Source organism: Camelus bactrianus, chromosome 7 (genome assembly GCF_048773025.1).
Source record: "Camelus bactrianus isolate YW-2024 breed Bactrian camel chromosome 7, ASM4877302v1, whole genome shotgun sequence".
Lineage (NCBI taxonomy): Eukaryota > Metazoa > Chordata > Mammalia > Artiodactyla > Camelidae > Camelus > Camelus bactrianus.
Window position 1 is genome coordinate 74,924,947 of NC_133545.1, and position 25,237 is coordinate 74,950,183.

Sequence of the window (25,237 nt, forward strand, 5' to 3'; positions counted from 1 at the left end):
ATCAACAGAACAACATGCCTTAAAAGTAAGGACATCGGATCAATGAGCTGTGGACAGTTACTACCTCTGTGCCACACTCAAGATATAGAAAACATGATTTGACGTTTCAGGACCACAAACTCCATTCCCTAATCTCCAGGATTTTGACAATAAAGTTCCTGCTCCCTATAAGCCGTTCCCAACCCTATCACTATGGCAAAATTCCACCTGAGTTTCCACCTTTTTCAATACTGACTTTCTTGGTGAGACTTTCTCCATCAAGTACTATCTATGCCCCACATAGCTAACCTTTTTTAAAAATTGAGCTAAAATTTACATAACATAATATAGTTAACCATTTAAAGTGTACAATTTGATGGTATTTAGTACATTCACAGCGTTAACCAGCCATCACCTCTATTGAGTTCCAACACATTTTCATCACCCCAAAGGAAACCTCGTGCCCATTAAGCAGTCACACTTGATTCCCCACTACACCCAGCCCCTGGCAACCACTAATCTGCTTTCTGTCTCTGTGGATTTACCTATTCTGGATATTCCATGTAAATGGAATCACACACTATGTGACCTTTAGTGTCTGGCTTTATTCAGTTAGCATAATGTTCTTAGGGTTCGCCCATGTTGTAGCAAGTATCAGAATTGCATTCTTTTTGATGACTCAGTAGCATTCCACTGTATGCTATATCAACTTCCTTTATACGTTCAGCAGTTGATGGATATTTGGACAAAAGTTGTTTGTTTCCAACTTTTGGCTATTGTGAATAGTGCTCCTTTAAAAATTTGTTTTAATGGAGGTACTGGGGATTGAATCCAGGACCTTATGCATGCTAAGCATGTGCCCTACCATACCTTCCCCACCATGAATAGTGCTTCTATGAACATTTGTGTACAAGTATTTGCTTGAATACCTATTTTCAATTTTTTGGGTAGAATGGTAGTGGAATTGCCAGGTCATATGGTAAATAACTAGTCCTTTCATTTTTCTCTCTTGCTCTCTCTCTTCCATAATTTTGATGGAATTTCCATTATTACAGTTACTGCAGCTGGAAGTATTTAAAGCATAACTATTTCCCCTATTGGCCATGAACTTCTAGAGGCCAGTACCCACTTCTCTTTCTCTTTTGCATCTTTTCATGGTGCCCAGTACAGTGTTTCATATATAAGAGATGCTCAATTAATGTTCTTTGTATGTCATTTATTGTGAAAAGCCTTAAGAGCCAAACTAAGGCTTTTTGGATTTTATCCTATTGGCCACAGAGAGCCCCAAAAGATTATTTTAAAGAGAAGAGCAACAAAGTCAGATTTATTTTTAGTTAAATGTCTCTTATTTCTTAATTTCTTTTTAAATCACAGATAATGTTCCTTTTCCTTTGTAAGATAATTGTCCTGTCACATTGTTGACAATAACTTAGCTCCCTAGAAATAATCTACATGTTTAGGTAGCAGGCCAGAAAGAGTTTGGTATATTTCATTATGTAAAAACCTCAGTTCAAGGAAGCTGGACTTTATTTTAGAGAAGCTAGATATGAGATGGCACATGCATTCATTTCTGTACTCTGTCACTCTGTCCATTTTTCCATTACATAGGAACCAAATTCAGAATAATTTTTTATTTGAGAAACAGAAATTAGGAGTCAGTACTACAAGCATTTATTAGGCTTCTAAAGTTTAGTAGATAGTAAAGCAGATGGAATCAAGTTCCCACATATAATTTTAACCCTAATTTCATTGTTTATACCATGACTCCAGCTCTATTAAGCTGCCCCCAAAATGCCAGTTCATAATTAAATTTTATTTTCAAATACTTGTCAGAGTTTAGTCTTGGCAAGAAGCACTTCCTACCTTTTGAACTTTCAGACTGCTGAGCTGAGGGAAACGGCTGGAGTTTTCCTTTGAACAAAAGCCTACATGGATTTTTTCTGAACTTCTTATTTATTCAAATGTTCTGAATACAAATGAACCACCGTGGTTGGATATTTATTACTGTTCACCTGTCTTGACACAGAAACTGCAAGCACTATGATAAATGGGCTGAAGGGTCTGGTTTCACTGTGGTTCTCTTCTGCTGAAATCTTATTTTGAAAACTTCTCACTGCCTCCCTCTCCGGGGAATGTCAGCGTCTGTCCTCCCAAGGCAGTGGCATTCAAAAGGATCTGTTTTTTAAATGTAAACTTAAAGTTCCAAGCACACAACAGTGCTTTCATTCAATAGGGGTTTTGGTTGACTCATTATGAAACTGCATAAAGCAAAAGCAATTAGGAAGTCTTAAAGACAAAAAGACTCTAGATGAAAAAGACACAAAGGTGATGTGAATAAAATTCAATGGAAGCTCAATACTTGTGCTTCAAATGTGAATTGACTATATGTGAAGGCAAAAATGGCCATTTCTGCACCTGAAACACTGAGTGGTACCTAGTGTCCTGTGAATGCACAGAAAAGGGCAATTTCAACACGGGTTATATATTTTTTTCAGCATCTAGTACTTGTGCCATTATTATGTGCCACGCTGAATGCAAACCAAGGAATGGCTCACTGAGTTGGAGAAAATTTAACTTTTGCCTTCCAGCAATTCATGCCTGTGCGGGTTTTAAGAAGAGGGCTAATTGTTTTCCTGAAACGAAGACTAGACAACACGACTAAGGCAAATTCTTCTCTTTGCAGAAACGGCTGACGGCAGTCTGAAAGGCAGGTTTTCACCACTGTGAGAGCGGGCAAGCCTCCTTAACAGACTTACTTTCTTTGCATAGAAGTAAAAATGACTTGGAATACAAAAAGCACGATGGTTTAAGTTCTGTGCCTTGACATCAGAGGAGGTATATTTTACACTGACTCGCAATACCATCGGTGAAACGCCTGCACTTCTCTCGTTCACATGACATCACCCTGCCTTATGTGGGAGCATAGCCCGGTGGGCAAAGCCAACCTGTGGGCCGGAGTGATGACCCTGGAGCACTGGCCTGGAGTGGGTATCTTCACTCAGTACCTCTGGTGGCCAGATCTTTGGACCATATTTTTTATGCCTTTAAATCAGACTTTTTCATGCGGGAACTTGCTGAATCAAGTCTCAGTTGTTAAGACAATCTAAAATCATGGCTTACATCTTACCTTTACGGTTGTTTTCCTTAATCTAATTCTTAGCTGAGCAACGGGAAGAAGTCAGAGGTCCACTAAAGAGTAAAGCTGGAGCTTTTCACGATACCACAGTGGTCCAGGTCCTGGTCCCAGGTGCTGAAGTGACTGCTTACCCAGCCACGGTTCTCCTGCCTGCACTGTCCATAAGCATGGATTTTGGCATCTGTGCTTCTGTTACAACACTTGGCCTTCTGGCCATAGCTGATTGGCTCAGATTCTCCCTTCTAGAAATGTAGCATTGAGCTCCGGAAAATGAGAGCTGTAGCTTGCCAAGTGACATTAACATGAGCGTGACGAAGAAGAGGCTCACTGGCTCCATTTGCTGATGTTCTGGGTGGAGTCCATGCTCTTCCCCACCATGCTTCTAGTACGTGCTTCTACTGTTTGGGTAAGACTCTTTAGATTTCTTGCAACATATAATCTTAAACAACACAACTGATTCTGGATAAAAAGTTTTTCCCGAGCTATTGCCCCCTGCCTGCTTCTTCTATAGACAAGTCCACACCCCACGCCCAAGATGCCAGTAGCAGCTTTTCAGTTGTGCCAGTTGAGCTGTCAGCTGAAGCTACTCCTCCAGAGACTCTCCTCGCCTCCTTGGCTATGACGTCTAAAGAATCTGGAGGGCATTCTGCTTAGTAATGCTTACTAAAACAATTCGATTTTCTAATAGAATAATTAGAATAATATCCTGGTGTAACAACAAGAATTAATAAATGACATACGTGACAATACAAAAATATTAAGATCCTTAGCAATCAAATTATAAAAAAATTGTGCTGATGAAATGATAAGGAGTGAATGGATTTGTGTTCAAAGAGAATGAAGACTTTGAAAATTCACTTTCAACCTTGTGGAAAAGTATTAGGTATTAGTAGTTTTGCTTGAAGACCCAAGACTTCTAATTATGCTGAGTTTCACATCAGGAATGTAAATCTGTTCCCATCTTGAAAGTATGATATTAGTACTTTCTTCTATTTTTGACATACCCTGAAAGGGTAAGTTCTTTATTCTGAGAGTAAAGACAAATTCTGAGGCCGGCCGCTTTGTTGACTTCCTCTTTGTTCACTTATATTATTAGTTTTATTTTTTGAACTATACTTCGCATTTCATTTCTATTGGAATTGAAGTCCTTTATCTCCAAATAGCTTTTCAACAGAAGAGTCAAATATATGTAAGAAGAATGCTGAGAGAGGTTGAAAAAGTAGAAATGCCCAGGGGAAGAGTGCTAACAATTTTGGTTTTTTATTAGACACCTGGAATATTCTCTGGGCTTCCATCCTCCATCCGTGCCCTCTCCCTGCACGAGAGACCTAGGTAGATGCTTGAAGGTCAAAATTCTAAGTGCATTTATATCGTGAGGTGGGGCAGGAGGGGGGAAGATTACAACATTAGAGAAAAACCACATTTCTCTTGCTTCCTAATTGGTCGATTAAAGACCCAGGGGGATATGAACCCCAGGACGAGGTGCCGTCCAGGATGTGTTCTTTTAAATCTATCTTCAAACCACGAATTAGTATTATGTCAGCTCAGTGTCCTGTGCTTTAAATATCTACTGATCTGCTTTAAGTGGAGAACTGAAGAAGGAACATAAGGTGGAACTTTCCCCCTGATAAAGTGGCAAGTCAATGGTGACATCAGGGAGAAAACTGTGAAATGAGAAAAACACGGCGCAGAGCAGCAGGTCCTTACCCACAAAGGTGCAGCTTCCCGAAGTGCACGACCTCCCTCCTCCAGCCCTGAGTGGTCCCTGCATAGTAGGTGCTGCTCGGGTGGTGCTCAGTGGAGCACAAGGAGCTGACGTGGCTGCTGCTGTGGTAGCAGAGGGGGAGCAGCAGGTGCCAGGTCGCCCCAAAGTCCCTGGAAAATTCCAGTCTGACCGGATCAGCGGAGGAGCTATCGGTGGAGCATCCGACATTGATCTTGGCGAAGAAGGAAAAAAAAATGATACAAATTACCTCAGAGCAACAAGCCTTGAAATGATTCACCACTTCATTATTTTCTCGAGAGTCCATTTTCCTGGGAACTGTCTTGCTGAAATATTTAACACCGTGAAATTCTGTTTTGCCTGAGTAATATTGCATATTACCTTTAAATAATAATTTTTCATAAAAGACCTCAAAGGACTTCATGAAAAATTTATTTTCTCTCATTTTATAAAAAGCTAGGAAGTGGGTAAGGCAGAGGCTGGCACGGAATTCCAAATCTTACCTTTAACTCACGTTCATCGCCAAGCCAAGCAAATCATAATGAAGACTCTCTCCTTCATTCTGTTAGCCTTTTTTCTGGTCTGCTAGATAGGAAGACCTATTTTCCTTCTTGTGACACCTTCAAATAATCCCCAAAGTTCTGCACGTGGAGAATCTTCAGTATGTTTTCAATATTAAAACTGAACAAAGCGTTATCACTGTCACTATTTCCCTGGTGCAGGGAGAACATTTCTTAGAAAGACCTTTTTAACCAATAGGGAAGTAACCACCCTATTCCTTTCTCGTGCTTTCAAGTGAATTAAACTAAAACTTAAACAAATGCATGTGATTCTTTCTATGAAGAAATTTCCCTCCTTCAATGGGGATCAACATTTTCTTGCTGTCATACCGACTGGATGTATTTATACTTGTGTAACTTTTGTTGTTGAGCTTACTGTTCTTACCTTCTAATGAGTAAACCAACGACATCTGATAAACTTTTCAACTGTAGGCATTTGTTTCTACCTAGATTCTTTTGATAACAGAACTCGTAAAAGTGCCACAAGTGTTACTTTTTATCAACATTTAAAGCATAAATGTTAGAAAAGGTAACCGAAGGTTATATAAGTAACTTAAAATAAATTTAGAAAATACAATAGAAAACTTAAAATAGAGAATAATTTCTCCACGAAGGCATCATTTGGTCTTTGACTTTAAGATGAAAGAACTAACTCTGACTTAGAGGATGTAGACAGTTCATCTAAAGCAAGTATTCAAAACTTTGTTGATGCAATTAGGCACTATTTTAAGCTTGTCCAACGGTTGGTACAGATTTCAGCTATGAATCAAGTGTCTTCAAAAGTTAATACAGTTGAGCCCTAGCACAATGTCCTTTGGTTCTGCTGATTTTATCTAAGTTTTTGAAATTCATAAAAGTTCTCCTTTTATACATTATTAACTTTCTGTCTTGAAAAATGTAAGGAGTCCATGGATATTAAAAAATACACAGAATTATAAGAAGAGTGTAGTATTATTTTATCTATAAAATTCATGACACAATGATAAATGTTATGTAAAGGTGCTGGCATGGTATAGTTATACTGATGTGGGTCCTAGTAACACATAAAAATTGTAAATATAATAATACTAGAATAGTATGGTCCTTTTCATTTTTTATAATGTTTGAAATAATTTATTTCAACAATTTCCCATTGTAGTCGGTGAGGAGATTATGTCATAAATAAAGGACCAAAATTCAGAAATAAACCTTAGTAGGACAATTGGTTCTGCTAATAAAAGTGAATTATGATGTAAAACCTCTTTTGTCCTTGCACAAAAATGGAAAGTCATAATGCATGAAATTATCTGAGATTTTCCTCCTCTTTCCTAGCTTTTGTTCAAGATAAAATTTAAAGCATTTCTAATAGAACAAAGTCAAGTACCTCAAATTGTATGATGGTGTTCTCATTCACATTCAGGTCACGAGTGGTAATGGAATGTTCACCAACTTCATTTGAAACAAACACCATGGCCGAATCTTCCTCGCTGTCATACAAGAAAACAACACGGAATCCATTAAGGCAAAAGTTCATTGTGATCGGTATAGAGCAGTGGCTTTATTTTCAACTTCTCAATTACTTACGGTGCTCCTTTGGATGAATACGGGCAGTAAAGGCCTATGTTACCACCAGGATAGAAAAACCAATTGTCTTCTCTGGGCCCAAAGTCAAAAGTATCCAGAAGCATCACCGGGTTGTTTAAATTATTTCCATCAATGATGAAGTCATCAACAATCCAGATTTCTTCTTTCTTACCTAAGGCATTTTGGATAAAGCAAGTTTTTCCAATGGTGAAAATCAGATGGACGCTTTTGCTCATTGGGAGAAAGTAAAGTACAGCAGGAACTCAGCAACACCCGATAAACCTATGCCTTCTAGATACAGAAGCACAAACTACATAGGAGTGTGTTCACGGTGATTAAAGAGTGAAAAAATTAAGCTTTCAATCACAGTAAATTGACACCACAGGGAACAGTCTCCCTAATTCAAAAAGTGGCTAAGAGTCTATGGCTCTTCCCGTCACAGTGCTGCTATGGACCCTGCACTGGCAAGAGTGGGCTTTGAGTTATGCTTTCATGGTTTAGGACAATTTGTAAGACGCCTGAATCTGTGAGGATGGCCTGTGGATTCAGAACTGAGTTACACTAACTAGTCTATTCATGGAGGAACTCATGACTTTTTAAAGTCAACCCATGACTTAGCATCTGCTTCTTTCTGGGTGAAGGACCATGGCCATTACAACACTGGCCCGATGCACAAGTTTATATAATTGTTAAAAACTACATGGAAAAAAATACTCTATGTTTCATAATACTTAATTTTTTTCTTAATGCTTTTCAAAACTTGTATATTTATTTGAAGATATGTGGGAACATACAGAAAACTAGGAAAACCACTCATGAGGTTGTCATAGAATCTAATTCAGTGACTAAGGCCGGGTGTGTAAGGAAGATATAACTGAGCAGATAAGAGCAAACCCAGGCTGCTTTTGCAAAGCACTGTTTGGACTGAATTGGAAACAAGGTGATAAGACCATGCTGAAGAGAAACATCACAATTCCCCAAGGTTGCCTCTTCACTGATTCCTACTTTGTGTAGAATTCTTACAAAATATGAAAAAGGTCTGTAAATGGAAGCCCGTAGAAACAACTTGATTTAAATGAAGTCGTATGTGCTTTTCTCTCTCTAACCCTATTACTGGCCTAATTCTAGTAGCTTTCTTCCCTTTTCTTGTTTTGGAAGAAGTTGGTGAAAGCAATGAAGAAAAAATCAGGCAAACATTTCAAACATAACGTGAAGACAACTCTCCTCTGGATTGTGAAACTGGTTGTATTTCTTGTTTGGACTTGAACTCAGTGATTACACAGGATTATTTTTTTCTGTTCACAGAAAGTTAAAATTATTTTATTTTTGACTAACTAGTTCTAAAGGAAATATTCAGGTTAAATTTTAGAGATGGCAGTACATTATTCTTATCCATTTCTGTGTTACCTCTGCAAAGAATCTGCTTAATACAATATCTCTGTGTTTACTTAGGCCATAAAGTGCATAATTTGGTACAGTCTGGTCCTTTATAATCAGCAGTTAACAGAAATATAGAAAGTGATAAAACATTACAAATTTGTAAAATCATTTTTCTGAAACCATGTGAAAATGCTGTTAAATTATGCATTCACTTTAACTTATCACTGAGGCAAGTGTATGTGGTGAGACTGTTTTATCCAAGGCACTGTCTGCTTGGTGTCAGCCCCTCTCCCTTTGTCACGGCATTGTGCTATAACATTGTTCCATCTCACTAATGAAATGCCATATTCAGAAAGACTACGTATTCCTAAATGAATTCAGTGAAAAATGCAGTTACAACTGATGAGTACCTAGTGGTAAAGCTGGATTATGTTTTAAAATCCTTAGCTCTGTGACAGGATTCTGCTATATTTACAACAAGAGAACTTACAAGTCAAGTATGAAGACAACATATAATCAAGCATGAAGATAAATATATATAAAGTTAAATATTCATTGAGGCTCCTCAAAAGTGAAGCACGTAAAATGTGCTGTGGACAGCGAAGCCACTCAGCTGACAAACACTTCCTCCACCTCAGAAGCAAGCATGTTAACCTGCCACAGTCAGTTTTGATCACAGAAGAATACGTGCATTTTTACCATTATTGTAAGGTTGCCAGAGTCTGAATCTTGTAGCGTTGGTTTGGGCTGCGTACGGCAAGGGAACGTTAATGAAAAGTATGTTGGTTGTTTGAGGGAAGTAAAATTCATCCATCAGGTGCCATGTGATACCCCCATTGACGGAGAATTGTAATAGAATAGAGTGAGACCTCTCTGGGGTACCTGGAGGGAAGACAGCACAGGCATAAAACATATTGCGATAAAATGAGGAAATGGCATATTCTTAGACGATTTTTTGGCATCATTGCATAAGCTGACTTATGTTCACAAAGAGGCTTTAGAGCCCAAATGCTTCCAATGCAACTTAAAGTGATCACAGGTTGGGCTTTCTGTACGAATATAACTCAAAATACATACCAAATCTTGGATTTTCACACAATAGTATCTCTCTCTCTTTCTCAGACATGAACACATGTCTTTCTGTATTTTACTTAGGAAATATTACATCAAAAATTTTTTATTCTATAGGCATCATGATTTTACAAAGGGTCAAACATTTAAATCTCAGGATATATACAAAAATTTACTGGAAAATGTATTGTATCCAAATGGCATTATTTGTCAAGAAAATCAATTAAAAGTTAATATGAAAGGTCAGAATGACACAGTTGGCTTTTAGGGTTCACATCTGTAAAAGAAAACCCCAAATTTCCGTAAGTTAAGTTTTTTTTAATTTAAATTTCTTTTGGCTAGAAAGAAGTGGTGGAACAAAGACTTGGGACATGATTATAAATTAAACTACTACACGACTGGTAATGATTACTACATCTATATGAAATTATTCTAAAATGGATAGTTATCTTACCATTATATTAAGATGAATATATATTACAGAAGAACATTTGTGAGCACACGCACTTAAATTTGTTAGCTCTCCCACAGAACAAAATTTGTGGGCCTTGAATCTGTTATTTCTTTGTGGAGGAGGAGTTGTACATGGGGCTATTTGTTTGAAGGGAAATAATTCATGCCCATAGAAATGACTTACCTTTCGCTATAAATCGAAGTGAAAACTGGACATACATCGTATTGGTGCAGTCTAGATCTCGTGAAATGAGCATCCGTAGTCCCTCCTGAAAACAAAAACATCTGTGTTAAGCAATCTTATTTCATTTGTAAGATGATTTTCCTTTGATTTGATACCTCTAACTTGCTAAATAATAGACATATCATGATCACGAAGCAATATTTGGTCCAGTTTGAAAGGAAAAATCGAGCATTTCCCCTTTTAAAGGCTTTCATTCCCTAGGCCTGAATAACAACATCTCACTGTCTCAACTCTAAGTCACACTTTGCTGTGACTCTTACAAAAAGCTGTGCAAAAATGATAGCATTACATATCTAAAGGCCTTTTTAAAAACAGCCTCCTTTGATCACAGCATGCTGTGAGAGGAGTAACGAGGAAACAGATGGAAAATGTGCCAAGTGGTACTTTTTCAGGGTTCCAAAGAGTCTTAGCAACTTCCTCCTTTGCGTGCTCTGACAGCCCCAGGAGGCTCTCATCGAGGCTGACATAACACCCTTCAGTTGGTCAAGTTAAATAAGGCATAACTAAGCAAGTCCCCAAGCTTGGGCTGGAACCGTTCATGCAGAGAAGCCAAGGAAGGCAAGGCGGAAAGCGATCACATTGGGTTTAGCAATTTTTTCTGCTAATTAACTATTTCTGGTGGCCTGGGATTGACAGCTCCATAGCTTGTCTTCTCCGTGTGTACACAGGCTTGCAGTGACAGCCAGGAAAATAAAATTTCACTATGCAAATGTCATAGGTCCAAACAGGCCTTTCAGTTTCTCAGGTGTAAGTGAGATGCCTCTTGGGTGGTGCAGGGCTGTGGGATACGGAGTGGACACTGTCCACCGATTTCTTAATTCTCGACTAACAAATACCAAATGTAATCTTAGGCAGAGAAAGCAAATTTTTCCTCTTCTTCTTAACATTTATTATAGAGCACATTCCTCAATAGCTGAAAAAATTTAAATAGGACTAATTTCGTCATAGCAACCAAACACTGAATGCCTACAGCATGCTGGGTTCTAAAAGAACTACTTTACTCCTTTAAAGCACCCATCTCTCCTAAGGGAAAGATAGCATTTTCTTCCTGTTGCAGATAAGGAAACTGAAAGTCTGAGAGGGAAAATAATTTGCTCAAGAGTGCATAAGTGATGATGGCAGGACTCGAACCCAGCTGTGTCAGATTCTGAAACGTATCCTCCATCCTTTATAAGGTATCAGTGTTTTGTTTATTAAATCATCGTTTGGCTTGGGGAGAGATGTCCAGGTAATGTTAAATTTAGAATCTGAGAATTAGTTGACATCGTAATGAAAAAGCAACTGCATTTATATCCATCCCTGAACTTCACAAAGCATAGACTCAAACTTCCAGGATTGAAGGTTGCCATGTAAAAAAAAAGTCTCTTATTTCCACTCTTGTTTTTCTTTTATCCTAATAACTCACTGCCCTGCTCCGTCCGTGTCACTTGATCACCGCCTGTTCTTCGTGTCTTGGTATCTTTACCCTCCCCCTCATGCACTTAGAAGCACAAGGCCTTGGGTGTTTTTCACAGCTTGGTGCCATGTAGAGGCTAAGGTTATGGAGAAAGTCAGCTTCTTTATCTTATAACGAAAATACTTTGAGGTGAGTACTTAATAGATCCAGCTAATAAATATCCCTTGCTAACATCAAGGTAAAGGAATATGATTACTCTTTCCCCGTGATTATGGAATGTAGTATAAAATTGTTCCCAGGGGCCAGTACAAGTCAGCCATAAAAGGACCCATTTTACAGTGTCTTGTAGGAACAATTTTGTTGAAAGTGGGCATGATCTGTAACATGAAAGTACCTTTCTTTCACATTTTAAATTCTGTTGTAGTTAAGCACAATACATAATTGCCTGCTGGAACTGTCACGCCCTGCTTCTGCATCTATTCGAGTTCACACACACGTTTCTTTTCTCATCCTTTTCCAGGTTCAGTAATCCATTTGTGCTAAATGTAAGCTATTTTAATAGCTGATAGTACTCCTGAATCTATAAACATTAAAAAGAGACTATCATTTCCTTTCTCACAGAAGAATGCCTTTCTAGGTCAAGCTACAGCACAACCTACTGCGTGGCCCACACGGAGCCCTCTCCACGTCTTGCAGAGCTGATAGGTAATGTGTCTGACACAAACAATGCTTGGCTGCCCTTGCATTTGGATGGCTAAAGGGAAAATATAAAGACGGTATGTCTTCCTTGTTTAGAGGATCCAGAGACCAGGTTAATTCTACTGCTTAAAATTTTATCGGGTAAAGATATTTGAATCACAGGGCTTTGGCTTCTTTGGTCTTGTAAACTGCTTCAAACGGATAGTGGCTACGAGAGCTAAAGCCTTAGACAAGACTGAAAAAACACAAAGAAACAGTAGTTTCCACCCTGCAATGTCCTGTCTCAGTATCTTCGGTCCCTTATAACTCTTAGTGACTTGTAAATCTCTCCGGCTCCTGAAGCGTTTTTTCTCTTTCATTCAAAACTTGAGAAGAACTCTGGATTCAAACAAGGATGATAGCCAGCATCTATTAACCATAATTGAAAAAAGTTCCAGGGTGTCTAATCTTCTAAGTGTTAGGTGTTAATCATTACGGGTGTCCAGAAACCCATGCAGATTTTTCTTCAAGATTTCATTTGCACACCTAGATTAGCTGATTTCCCCACGCTGAGAGAGACGGGATGTGGCATGTATTCATATATAAAGACTTGTCAGTTCAGCCCAGCTTCACACACTCGCCTAACAACCCCTAACCAACATCCAGGTTGAAATACAAAAATATACTAACACTACACTAGGCCCTGGTTGTTTATCTATTCTGTATATAGTAGTTGACACAGAATTTTAGTTTTCTAAGTTTTGAGAATGCTATTTAACTTGACTTAAATGTTTGGTTTTCCTAAAAGTCACCAAATGGCTCTACTGGCAGGAGCAAAAGAAAGAAAAAGAAAGGAAAAAGCAAAAACCTTTCAGAAAATCCTTTTTTTAGGTTTTGCAAGTTGAATATTTAAAAACACATAAAATGCTACATCCCAGAAGTCAAGATTCTAGAAACAATGTATATGTGTGTGTGTGTGTATATATATATAACATATATATACATACATATATATAACATATATATACATACATATATATAACATACATATATATATATATCTATCTATATCTATATCTTACATCTATAATTCCAGCAGAGAGTAAAGAAGGTCTGATCACCAGAGCAGAGGGGAAATTTTATGCCTAAGTGGGTCATATAAAACGACTGCCATGAATATAAGAGGGAACATGACATGCACTAGAGGACAATGACAGTGTATAAAACAGTACGTCATCTGAAGAGAAATGCATCTGTGTGGAGCAGCGAGTGAAGAAAGGAATTTCAGTGGCAGTGATGAAGAATCTTATCTAACCCCTTTAAAAATGAGCGAGGTTCCAGATTTGATGGTTTCACCATTCAGATTCCCCCTCTCTGCACCGTACACTTCAGGCCAGAGGTCAGGATGTAAGTTTCCGTTGAAATCATCTTTAAGAATCGAGGGCAGAGGGAGGAAGGGAACACAGTAGGCTCCACCAAAGCCCCGGTCACACCTAAGAAAAAAAGGAGGGGAGAAAAGGCATTATTTGTCGTGAGTTCAAGAAGCCATTTTTATTTTTCATTGCAAAGAAAGAAACGGCCAGTTTTATTAACTTACACACAGCGTCCGGCATCACAAACCCCTCGTCCTGAGCACATCCAAGGGCACCCCGAGGCCAGCACAACATTATCAATAGCCCAGGAGTCAGCCCCCACAGTGTAGTTGGCTTGGATCCATCGGAACCGGGTCCTGGGGGATCTAAGCAAACAAAACAAAACAAAAACCCACACTTGGTTTGACTGGCAACCTTCAGAGCACAAAAACATCGATTTCAATTCTTCTGCTTTCAAGTGCCCTCCTCTGGGTCCCAGTTCCTTCTTATTTAAGACTGTTTTCACACCAAGTAGTAGATGTTGTTTCCTCTTGACCCACAAACAAGAGTAGAAAACATGCTTGAAAAAAACATTTCACCATTTCCTTCATACAAGCACCTCTGAACATGTGTGAGATAGGAAAGTTACTTTGAACTACTGATTTATTCTGTTTGAACTAAATGCAGAATTTTAGTTTTTAGTTTAGTTTTTTGCTTTTTTTTTTTTGGCTGAAGTGTAGTTGATTTACACTGTGGAGTTAACTGCTGGTGCACAGCAGTGATTCAGTTATACATATATATATTCTTTTTCATACTCCTTTCCATTATAGGTTATTACAAGTTATTGAATATAGTTCCCTGTGCTGTACAGTAGGACCTTGTTGTTAATCTATTCTGTAGTAGTTCACACAGAATTTTAGCTTTTGCTTTCAGGCTTTCACTGCTATTGAGTACCAGGGAAGAGGTCAAGGACGATAAACATGAGGATAAGTTGGAATTTTACAAAGTTCTTGCCATGAGGGCTCTGTCCTACTGCCCCTCAAATGGCTTCTGAGACAGTAAGTGGAAGCCCTATCCAATTTCTTCCTTGATTTTGGTTCCCGAGGGCTTGACTCCCTTAAAGGTGAGGCCTAGAATGGTAACGATGCACTCCTATTTTTTTTTTTAACTATATTAGCAATCTGTTCTTTGGAATATACTATCAGAAGACTGCTCTATCTAGAAATACGTGCAGCCTTCCCAAACAGCAGTAGTAGTGTCTCATTCAGGAACAGACTGCACGGCAGAAGTGTGTTAGTCAGTTATTTGGAACATGGAACAGTCGACTTGAAGTGGAATTTCAATAGTGACATTTTTCAAGTGCTATTGTTTCCCCTCCACAAGTTCGTCCTCAAGGCAACGCAGCTGTCAGCGTGCTGGCTCTGAAGCAGACATCTAATCACGTCAGCACTCAGCTTAACACCCTTTAAATGGTTCCCCCACACATGCAATGTCAAGGCCAAACTGCTTAATATGACACACGTGGCCCCTTCATCATCTGCCCTCTTCCCTTGCCTCATCTTTCCCTGGTCTCTCCTCACAATCACACTCCGACAGCACTGAATCCTTGAGTTTCCCCATCAACGCATGCCTTTCCTGGTCTCTGGGATTTTGTTTTGGTTTACAACAGCCCTCGCATAAGCCCTCCTCACTCGGACAGCTCTACTCACTTACTTAGACTCGGCTCAGACATCAGCTCCTCCGGGGAGTTCCCTCCAATCTCCCCCAGCTGAGTTAGGTAGTATCCCCCAGTGTTTCAATATTCTCTCTGAGTTTTGCCTCTGTTGTCATTTGACAGCATGACTAACTGTTAGATATATGTTACCCTAAGTATTACACTTCGATCCTGGCATCAGCTTATTCATTCTGTATCAGAGTTCTAAGACACAACAGATATTCAACACATGTTTGTTGAATAAAAATAAAGTGAATAAGTGAGCTGCAAGTGAGCATATTCTTTAAAGCTTTGGGATTGATAGGAACCTATTTTAGGTTAAATACTAAAATGCTTTGGTTCCCTGTGTTTTTTATTTTTATTTTTTTCCTGCCACTTGTTTGTACATCTCTGCATCAAAATTGAATCAGGAAAACTGAAACCACTGTAAGTATTTAACAGAGAGAGAATTTACTACAAGAAACTGGATGCACAGTTAGTGGCAGAGCACAGGGGCAGTGAGGGAACCAGAGTTTAACAGTCAGGAAGCCACTGCGAGCCCAAAGATGGCAGGATACAGCAATGAGACATTGTTGCCAGTGCCCAGGGGCCAGTGTCACAAGGAGGAACACCTCAGGGGAGCTGGAGCCACTGAAATTGGCCAAGAAGCCCTTAAGGAAGAAAGGGAGGGGAAGAGGAATATCCTGGTTTAACTTTATTTCCACCCTCCAATTTCTTGCCAGTATCTGCCACTCTCTAAATCCATCAGGAAGCCAGCAAACCAGGAGGCTGGCAAATGCAGCTTGCAGAGGCCAACTTGCCTACAATTCAGAACAGAGCAATGGAAGGGAGATGCAGGGGTCTGGGGGGAGCAGCCCCAGGATGGTACAGTCTCTAACCAGCCACCACATTAATTCCTAGGAAGATCCCCAGAGTATCCAAATGCCTAAGCCACAGAAGCGGGAACCAGCTGTAAGCCCTACTGTAACTCCCGAATGTGATCTGAAATGCTGGGGAGGGGAAGAAAGGTGTAAAATGATAAGAGCGTTCCAAAAGAATGAACCTTTTACTCTTCTTGTGGTACTGAGATTTAAAAAAAAAAAAGCACTGAGGATACTCTTCCATATGTGATGATTTCATAAACTGCTTCATGGGGAAAAGTACCAGTTTGGTTATTGGTAGATATTTATCTTTACAACAGTTTGAATCTGGCGGGCAGCCTTCCTGTTGCTAAAGAACAGAAAAGTTTAGCCTTGTAATACTCTCAGAACTCCGGACCACATCTAAAAACTGCAACCCAAAGCACCTGAACTTTTCTCCCCCCTGGGACGTTCTCATGCATAATTATCATGAGAGAGTAATAGAACTGCCAAGTGGCATCATAATTATTTTCCAATTAGGGGACAGAAACCTAAGGTTCTGACATGTAGCCAAATGATAATTCTCACATGGTGGAGAATGGAAGGTAGACAGTGATCCGCTTCCAATTCTGGAATCTCTCGGAGGTGTAAATTGAACTTTCTGTGTAGTGCAGACAGCCAATGGTTGGAGGAACACACTCTTCGGTGACAAGATGCCAGTCCCTGCCATTGTTCAGAGAATACTGAAGCTGTACACTGTGGGAGGCGCTGAAGGGCTTGCTGCAGCCCATGCTCATTTCAAACTGCAAGAAGGTGGAGGCTGACACATGAAAGTCCCAGGTCTCAGCATAACGAGGTTTTCCTACAACAAAGGAGAAGTTTAATGGTAGCGTGTAATTGTGCTCTCTTTTCTTACTTGGTGTTTATGTTTGCCACGCTTTCAGTAGCCAAAAAAAAAAAAAAAAAATCATGTCTTATCTATAGCACCTCTCCTGTGCTTTGGCTTTTCGTCTCATGCAGACTATTTTTATCTGGTTAGCATAGACTTGGAAATATGGGAGGCTGCTCACTCGAAAAGCTTTATACCTTGAGATGAGCTAATATACAGTCTGTAATTCTGCAGATTATGAAACATGAGAATGTCTTCAGATAGATATTTTTGCCCTGCTTTTAAGAAACCTTAATCACATTAGGCATGCGCCATGAAAGACAGTTCCAGGGAAAACCGTTGTTGGGCTCAGCAAGTTACATTAGAGAACACCACAACTGTTTATTTCCAAGAGCCTCCCTCAGCGCAGGCAGTTATGCACACAGTTTTGCATGAGAGAATCTCCTCTTGGGTTTTAGTTAATTTACTCCTCTAGTTAATTAAATACTCTTCCTTTATCCGGTGAAAATATATACCTATGTTTTCGGTGAATATCAGAGCGGTATCCATAGAGAGGCAGTCAATGTCGACTTGACCTCCTTGGATTCGATACCAGTTGGCTTGCAAATCTAAAGAGCCATCAAATTTGTCCTGAAACCCAGTTTGAGAGCTGTCATTCACTCCTATAAGGACATCATCCAAGGCCCACTGGGCTGAATGCTTCCCTGAAATCAGATGAATAAAGGCAGTTAGAGAAGGCTCATTACATAGAGATATGACTATCTTTATGATTGTGGTTTTAAATCAAATTATCTAGAAATTGACAGCAAATTAAGAGACACATAATACAAGGTGGCTTTAACTGGATGATCTAAATGCCCCCAGGAAAGTGGGGGTGAGCAGCAACTTGCCATGTTGGGGTTGCCACCATCGAAAAGCTGTTGCAGGCGTCTTTGCCTCTCGTGGCAGGTCGATGGAAATGATCTGCGGTTCCAGAAATGACATGAAGTCCAACTCTCGAAGTAAATGCCAGAGAATCCCATTGTCATTTGAATACTGAACAACAAGCCCTGAGTTAAAAAGACATAAATCCAGTTACTTGGACAGCTTTCCTAGAGGCAAAAAAAGAGGCAAGAACAGTAGTTTTTAAAATGGCAATACTGCAGTAGAAACTTCAAACTGTGTCTCGCAGAATGAGGGCACATTCATCTAACTTCCAAGGAATGAATTAGTAGACCTGAAGGCTCATCAATTTCTTGACAGTTTCTAATGTACCAACTCCCAGGAAATGGGGGAAAAAAAATACATAAGCCCTTTTAAAGACCACTCAGCTTTGTATGAGTGATGAGTGGGTTGGTAAGGGGAACATAAAAATCCACTCCAGATTATGTATTTGAATTTTAGATTCTGTCCTGAACATTACAAAGTCTCTCATCATTATTATATACTCAGAAGAAATATCTCAATCTCCCAGCACAAAATCAAGTAGTGCTCTTTGCCGCCAAAGCACCAGACGGGAAGCACAGTTCAATCTGAAATTCTATTAAGCAGAAGGATCCTTTTACTGGCACTTCATACTTCGTCAGGCTTTGGTCACTGAAGACTGAATGAAGCCAAGTGATGAAATAGCAAAGCAGAAGAACTCCCTCCCCTCCAATGTTAGTTCTGCCTTCCTTTCTCTGTGTCCCCCTTTCCCTTCACTTATTCCATCTATCCAGCCTCCCTCTGCCTGTCACCAGAGGGATGTGATTTAGGGAACTTCACATTAAAGGTTAAGGTGCAATTTCTGCTACCTCTCCCAGAAACATTTTTATTTAAAAAGAGGACACAAGGATAGGGTAAAGCCGAATGCAAAGGAAAAAACTGCTAGTGACAAAATAGTGGGAGTCAACAGGAGACATTATATATATAAAACCATCAGCAATTAATAATATATATATTTTATTTATTGAGAGGAGCAGTGGGCTTTCTTGGCATCTAACTGCCTATTCCATAACTGCTCCTAAGACTGGCACTGCATATCCACAATTATGACTGGGAATACTAAAGTATTTTCTGAGTATTCACAGAAACTATATTCAGTAAAGGTGCATTTGTTATATTAATTTTATTATATTCTAACCGTTTTGGAAAAGTTTAAGTCAGTCACTACACATACAACAGCTCTTTAGCTTCCTCGTTACTGACAGACCAGAACATCTCAATCCCTTTATCATGCTGGAGAGTGAAGAGTTTACTAAAATTAAGATTCAAGAAATATTATGGTAAAATAGAGAACTAACAGAAAGTCTTTTAAGGCTAATTGATAGCACATGGGATGACTGTCGTCACCACAGCTGACAAGGGATGATGCCAGGAATAATAACGACTAACATGCAAAAAATTAGAAATCTCCTACCATATTTAAACTAGAAGAAATCATCATATTAGATGAAAGGATAAAAACAGCTCGAAGAATAGGAACTCTCTGGGGAGACAGTGTGCTGTGTACAGGTGCCGACAGGGGTAGCTGGAGCTTCAAGGGGTGGAGGTGAGACCCACGTGTTGGAGAAGGGAGGGACTCACACCAAAGTTCCTGAAGAAAACTGAAGCTGGGCTGTTTCTCATCTTTATTCTAGTCAAGGTGAGAAGTGTCTGGCAAAACTAGTCTCCAACCCTTGATGTTTACTCAAAATGTAGTTTTTCATGTGGATATTAATTTGTGTCAATATGGTTTATACTTAACAAGAGAGAATGAATGAGTGAATGAATAATTTATAGAGTAATCGGGGGTGACCTACTCAGAAAGCAGATTATGGTGCCAGAAATGAAGCATCATGAGACTAAAATCTCATTGGTGGTCACATAGTACCTTCTACTCAACGTACCATCCAAGAGCCAGCACCTGCACCACTTGGGAGCAAGCTCTACCTGTGGTGTTTTTAAAAAACGTGTCCACAAATTCTTTGACTCTTCTCCTTTCGAGCAGTAGAGCTTGATTCTCCTCTTTTGGAGTATGGTTGGACTTAGCAACTTGCTTCTAATAGAGTATGTTGGAAATGACAGCATGACTTTTGAGAGTTGGTCATAAAAGGCATTTGCACTTTCTTCCCTGCTCTCCCTCATGGCTCTCTCGGTCCGAGGAAAGTCAGCTGACAGGTAGGGAGGACACTTAAGCAGCCTACGTACAGGTCCACGGAAAGAAACTGAGGCCTCTTGCCAACAGCCATGTAAGTGAGCGTCTTGGAAATAGATCCTCCAGCCCCGGTTAAGTCTTCAGATGACTGCACCATCCTGGCTTTTGTCTCATGTGCAGCCTCTTGAGGGAAGCAAGAAGCTGCACTTGAATTCCTGACTCACAGAAAGTAGAAGATAACAGATGTTGCTTTAGGCCACTCAGTTTTGGAATAATTTGTTATGCAGCATACCACCCCAGTCCTACTGAAACAGAATCTGCACTTTAAACGCTCCTAAAGGAAAGGATTCAGAGGGATGTGAAAATCCGAGAAGCATGGCTCAGGAGGTCCGCACTCCATTTGCTTTCTGCTTGCTGCCTTTCTTGCCATTGGCTCTTCCAGAAGGGTCACATGTACCTGCAGGCAGCAACCAGGTCTGCAGAGATGAGGACCCCAGTTCTGAAGGACAGTGGAGGGCTTCCCAGAGAAGTATGAAGAATGGAGAATTGCAAGAAAGGGAAACAGCAGTATCTACATCTTACATCAATTTCTGAGCCTCATTACCTGTGTCATCTAAACACCATCCCTCTGAATAAATCCAGCCATTTTAGCTCATCCACCAAGTGTCTAAGGCACATAAAACATTTCCCTTTTGAAATTAAAGCTCCATCTACGTTTTCTCCAGTCTTATTGAAAATACCCTAATTTTGATTTTAATTCCAAATATGTAAATTGAGCCTTCAGCTTGAGTATGCAGAAAATCTTGACTTTCATCACTGGAAGAGATTTGTTCAAGGCTTTAGGCAGATTTACATTTTAACAACTAGTTTTCAATAGAAGGCTGAGAAATGCCTGTGGGATGTAAATTACACGGCCAGCAGTGAGTTCCAGAAAACAGCTCAGAGAAGTTGGGAACAAGTTGCGAGTTCCTAGAGGAATCCTGAGGAAGTAAGCCCCATGGGGCAGAAGACAGCAGTTGTGATCAGAGGTTAAGCACGGAGCATAGCCTCCTATCAGTAAGCGGATGCTTCCCTCTACTCTCTGGTCAGAATTGGTGTTTGTTTTTTGGCTTCTTTGCTCATATACAAATAGGGGCGGGGATTTATAATTTTCAGAAGAGTGATGCATATGCACACAGTTGCTACATTGTCCCAACCAGGAGCTGTTTTATTTATTCTTGGTTTTTTTCCCAGCTTTTCTGAAGTGTAATTGACAAATAAAAATTGTATTTTGAAGGTGTACCACTTGATGGCTTGATATACATGAATGTGAAATAATCACAATCAAGCTCATTATATTCACCACCTCACACAGTCATCATTGTGTGTGTGTGTGTGTGTGTGTGTGTGTGTGTGTGTGTGTGTGTGTGTGTGTGTGTGGTGAGAATACATACGACCTCCAGGAACTATATTTAAATAGTAATTTTATTACAAGGTTAAAGACAACATTAAAATGCTCTACCTTTCCAATTGGAAAACAAGGTCCCCGGAGAGCACCCTGTCTGCAGTCCCCAAAGCTCCTGCCTCTGCAGAGAAGGTACTCTAGAAATACTCCTTTGTTTTGAACTACACATGGTTTCTGTAGGCTGATCCTGTAAACACTTATATCAGATGATGTTGCTGCCTGACCTAAAAGCCTTTGGGTGGTTTCCAGGACAGGTGGATTCTGACCCCTCCTTCCTACCATGGCCTGCAAGCCCTGCATGACCTGGCTCCCGCCCCTGGTCCCTGAGCCCTCCTCCACCCTCACCAGCCCCAGGCCGCCTGGCCTTCTTTCTGTTCCTCCAACCCCACAGCTCTTTTCCACCTCATGGCCTTTGCTGTTTCTTCTGACGGGAAAACTCTCCATGAGCTCTTCATGTGCTGGCTCCTGTTCACCCTTCAGATTTCAATTTAAATGTCACCTCCTCACTGAGCCCCTGCCTGGACCATTCTGTCGAAATCAGCATCTCCCCTGGCATAAGTTTACTTTCCACCTCATAGGCTGAATTATTTCTGTTTAGCCTGTCAGTCTAACACCCTGCTTATTTCTTTTCTTTATTGTTGATCTTCCGACTCCTCTTACTGGAATGTAAGTTCTCTTACTGGAATGCTGTGCTCATCAGCACCACTCTGGTTCCTTCCATGCTGGCACGTGGTAGTTTGCATTTCTTGTCCCCTTACCACTCTCTCTCTCTCCTTCTGCCACAGGGCTGGCAACATCCAGAATCTCCCCAGCAACTGCTTCATTATCCTGGTGGCTAGAATGAGGACCTCAGACCCAGGAGGAAAATGTAGCACAAGGGGCAAATCTTTTTTGTTTTAACCCACAGAGATTTAGAAGTTTGTTTGTTATTGCAGCATAACCTAGCTCATCATGACTGACACATCCATCTCTTGGTGACGCTATTTCAGTGGCACCTAGAACAGTGTCTGTCTTAGAGCAGATTCTTAATAACGATTTGTCAAAGAGATTAGAGGATGCAAGATAGTCTATGTAAGTTCCTAGACTGTTGCTTCAGTAAAAAGATGATCTGGATAATTACCAGACTAAAAGTACTGACATGCTTAGGAAGAGTCACAGACGCTTTCCGTTAGTGATGATACAGCCAAGGACACTTAGAATTGACGAACAGAACTGTAGGTAGTTCTGCTGACTAACAGGTACTACAGTGTTTAACCCAACATGTTGTACACACTCGTGCCTGAGACAATAACAAACTTAGAAGCTGCAAAACCCTGCACGTGCTTTTCATGAGATCAAAGTTTGGAGGAGGACCCATCTGGATTTCGTATTAGGAACCAACTCACATGCTGGGTCCCTTAAGGGATCCTATCATATCTCTGGATGCTTCAAGCCTTTGCATTTGCTTCAGAATTCAATCATGGAAGCCAAGTGGATGCCTAGAGAGAGGGGAGTTGTGGGCAAGGAGAGGCATTATGCATGCTGGTTAAGGCACAGGCTCAGAGCCAGTGTGAGTGGTTTGAATCCCTGCTCATCCGCTTTCTGACTGTGCGATCTTGGGTAAGTTACTTGACCTCCCTGTGCCTCAGTTTCTACATCTGTAAAATAGGACTAATAACAGTCCTTATGGCAAAGGGGTATGGTGAGGATTAAATGCATTAACAGATAAAACACCAGGAATAGTGGCTCGTACATAATAAAAAGTTCGTGTTTATTATCACCAAGAACTGCTCCTTCTACCAAAGAATGCTAGTGCCTCCAGAATGTTTATGCGTAGGAAGTAGAGTATGATCTGCATTCAGTAATACTGTATGCAACCAGTTCCTAGCCCCTTCTCTGAATGTAAAAGTCTCTGCAATTTCTTTTCTCCTTTTTTAAAGTTGTAAAAGAGCAGGTTTCTCAAAAACAGATATACTTTGACCCAGAGCAGACATGTTTTTCAGGCTTAAGGACCTGGATGAGGAATCTTAGACACCACGGATCTGTGCAGTTACCCTTTCAGTGATGGAGAAGAGAAGAGAAGGAATGATTTAGGGTCGTGTATCAGTTTACAAGATCCCAGCCAAACTTTGGAAGGAGAAAGAACTAATTGCCAATCATAGTATTTCTATGGAAATAAGGCAGCTTACCTTCATTTCTAGCTCTTGGTTTGATGCAGGTAATCCCTGAGGTTTTGCTTCCAATCTGTATATAAAACTGAACGAGTCTGGGGAAAAAAAAAACCCACTTCGGTTTACCTACAAATAGGTGAGCTCAGAAGAGATCAAGCTTTTGTATTTTGACACATTAAAAAGAAAAACTGTAATTCTTAGGTATTACTTGTAAACACAAAGGGCATATGACAAGCAGAAACTACACAGGTTATCTAGTAAGTTAATTCCGTAACCATTGAAAAAGTTAATATGACCATTAGTTTTATTCTGTAATAATGATTTAAACAAAAGGAAACAGTTTAACTCTGCTTCATTCTGATGGTCTCATGTAATTTAATGAAATTACCAAAACGGGAATTCCTTAAATCAAGATAATACTATCCTTGGAAACTCAGGAGGGAAAATCTAACATTAAAAAGCTGAATGCTATATTTGTTTAGGGCCAGGTAATTTCCTGTATTACTGATTTAGGTTCAGTTTAATTTATTTTTATTTTTATTTTTTATTGAATTGTAGTCAGTTTACAATGTTAGTTTCAGGTGTACAGCAAAATGATTCAATTATACATACATATACACACATATATATTTTTTCGGTTTCTTTTCCATTACAGCTCATTACAAGAAACTGAATATAGTTCCCTGTGCTACACAGTAGGTCCTCATTGTTTATCTATTTTATATATAGTAATGTGTATCTGTTACTACCAGACTCCTAATCTATCCCTCCTGCCTCTGCTCTTTCCCACCTGGTAAACACAGTTTGTTTTCTATGTTTGTGAGTCTCTTTCTGGTTTGTAATAGTTTCAGTTTAATTTTTCACCACTGACACTCACTTAGGGTGACTGATGTAAACTATGCCTCATTCCACAGTAAATCAACAGAGTGCCTGACAGGCATGCCTCCGTGAGAAGGACTCAGAAGGAAGGAGAGAGATTGAAGGCAGAAAAAAACATGACACAGAACCCCAGATTTTAGTGATGATAAGGCCTAAAAGTTTCAAATATTTCTTCAGCGTCCTTTCTTCCAATTCTAAAATAATTTAATTGATTAAAAAAAGAAGAGCACAGTTTCATTTTAGGTGTGCTACTATTTCACCTGACCTTAAAACTAAGCAGTTATTTATTTCACCAGTAGGTGTCAGTGTAGGTATTTTCAACTTCTGGTACAGTTCTCAGTGAGAGAATACAAATAAAGTTAGATATACGGGGTCACAACATGTTTAGACACAGAATTTAAAGTTGAAAAAAATTCTTTGTCTCTCCTGGTACATATTAAAGTCAGTACCAAATAATCTTCATAATAACACCGAACTTTAGAAAACCAAGCTTATAAATATTAGACATGCAGGCCTTGGTGATGACTGTATGCCGATTAATGAATTATAGTATCAATTTTGCAGAGACTACCTATTCTATGATAAGGTTATGCTTCATTTTTATATATCAGAGTCTATATAGAGAAACAGTATTTTGTAAACCCTCAATAACAGAACAGAGTGTTGCCGCTGAGACAGCACTGCGTGCTGAGT

At 39.7% G+C, this 25,237-nt stretch overlaps 1 protein-coding gene across 1 annotated transcript in view; it reads right to left on the reverse strand.

Moving 5' to 3' along the window:
- RELN (reelin) overlaps positions 1-25,237 on the reverse strand; it is a 444,588-nt gene that overhangs the window by 63,605 nt on the left and 355,746 nt on the right. The window contains exons 31-41 of the mRNA XM_010946673.3: positions 23,684-23,760; positions 17,868-18,026; positions 17,493-17,681; positions 16,677-16,950; positions 13,781-13,921; positions 13,499-13,676; positions 10,050-10,134; positions 9,041-9,223; positions 6,962-7,133; positions 6,762-6,864; positions 4,823-5,052 (exon numbers count right to left, since the gene is read on the reverse strand). Coding sequence (XP_010944975.2) covers positions 4,823-5,052; positions 6,762-6,864; positions 6,962-7,133; positions 9,041-9,223; positions 10,050-10,134; positions 13,499-13,676; positions 13,781-13,921; positions 16,677-16,950; positions 17,493-17,681; positions 17,868-18,026; positions 23,684-23,760 — 1,791 coding nt within the window. The remainder of the gene's footprint in view (positions 1-4,822; positions 5,053-6,761; positions 6,865-6,961; positions 7,134-9,040; positions 9,224-10,049; positions 10,135-13,498; positions 13,677-13,780; positions 13,922-16,676; positions 16,951-17,492; positions 17,682-17,867; positions 18,027-23,683; positions 23,761-25,237) is intronic.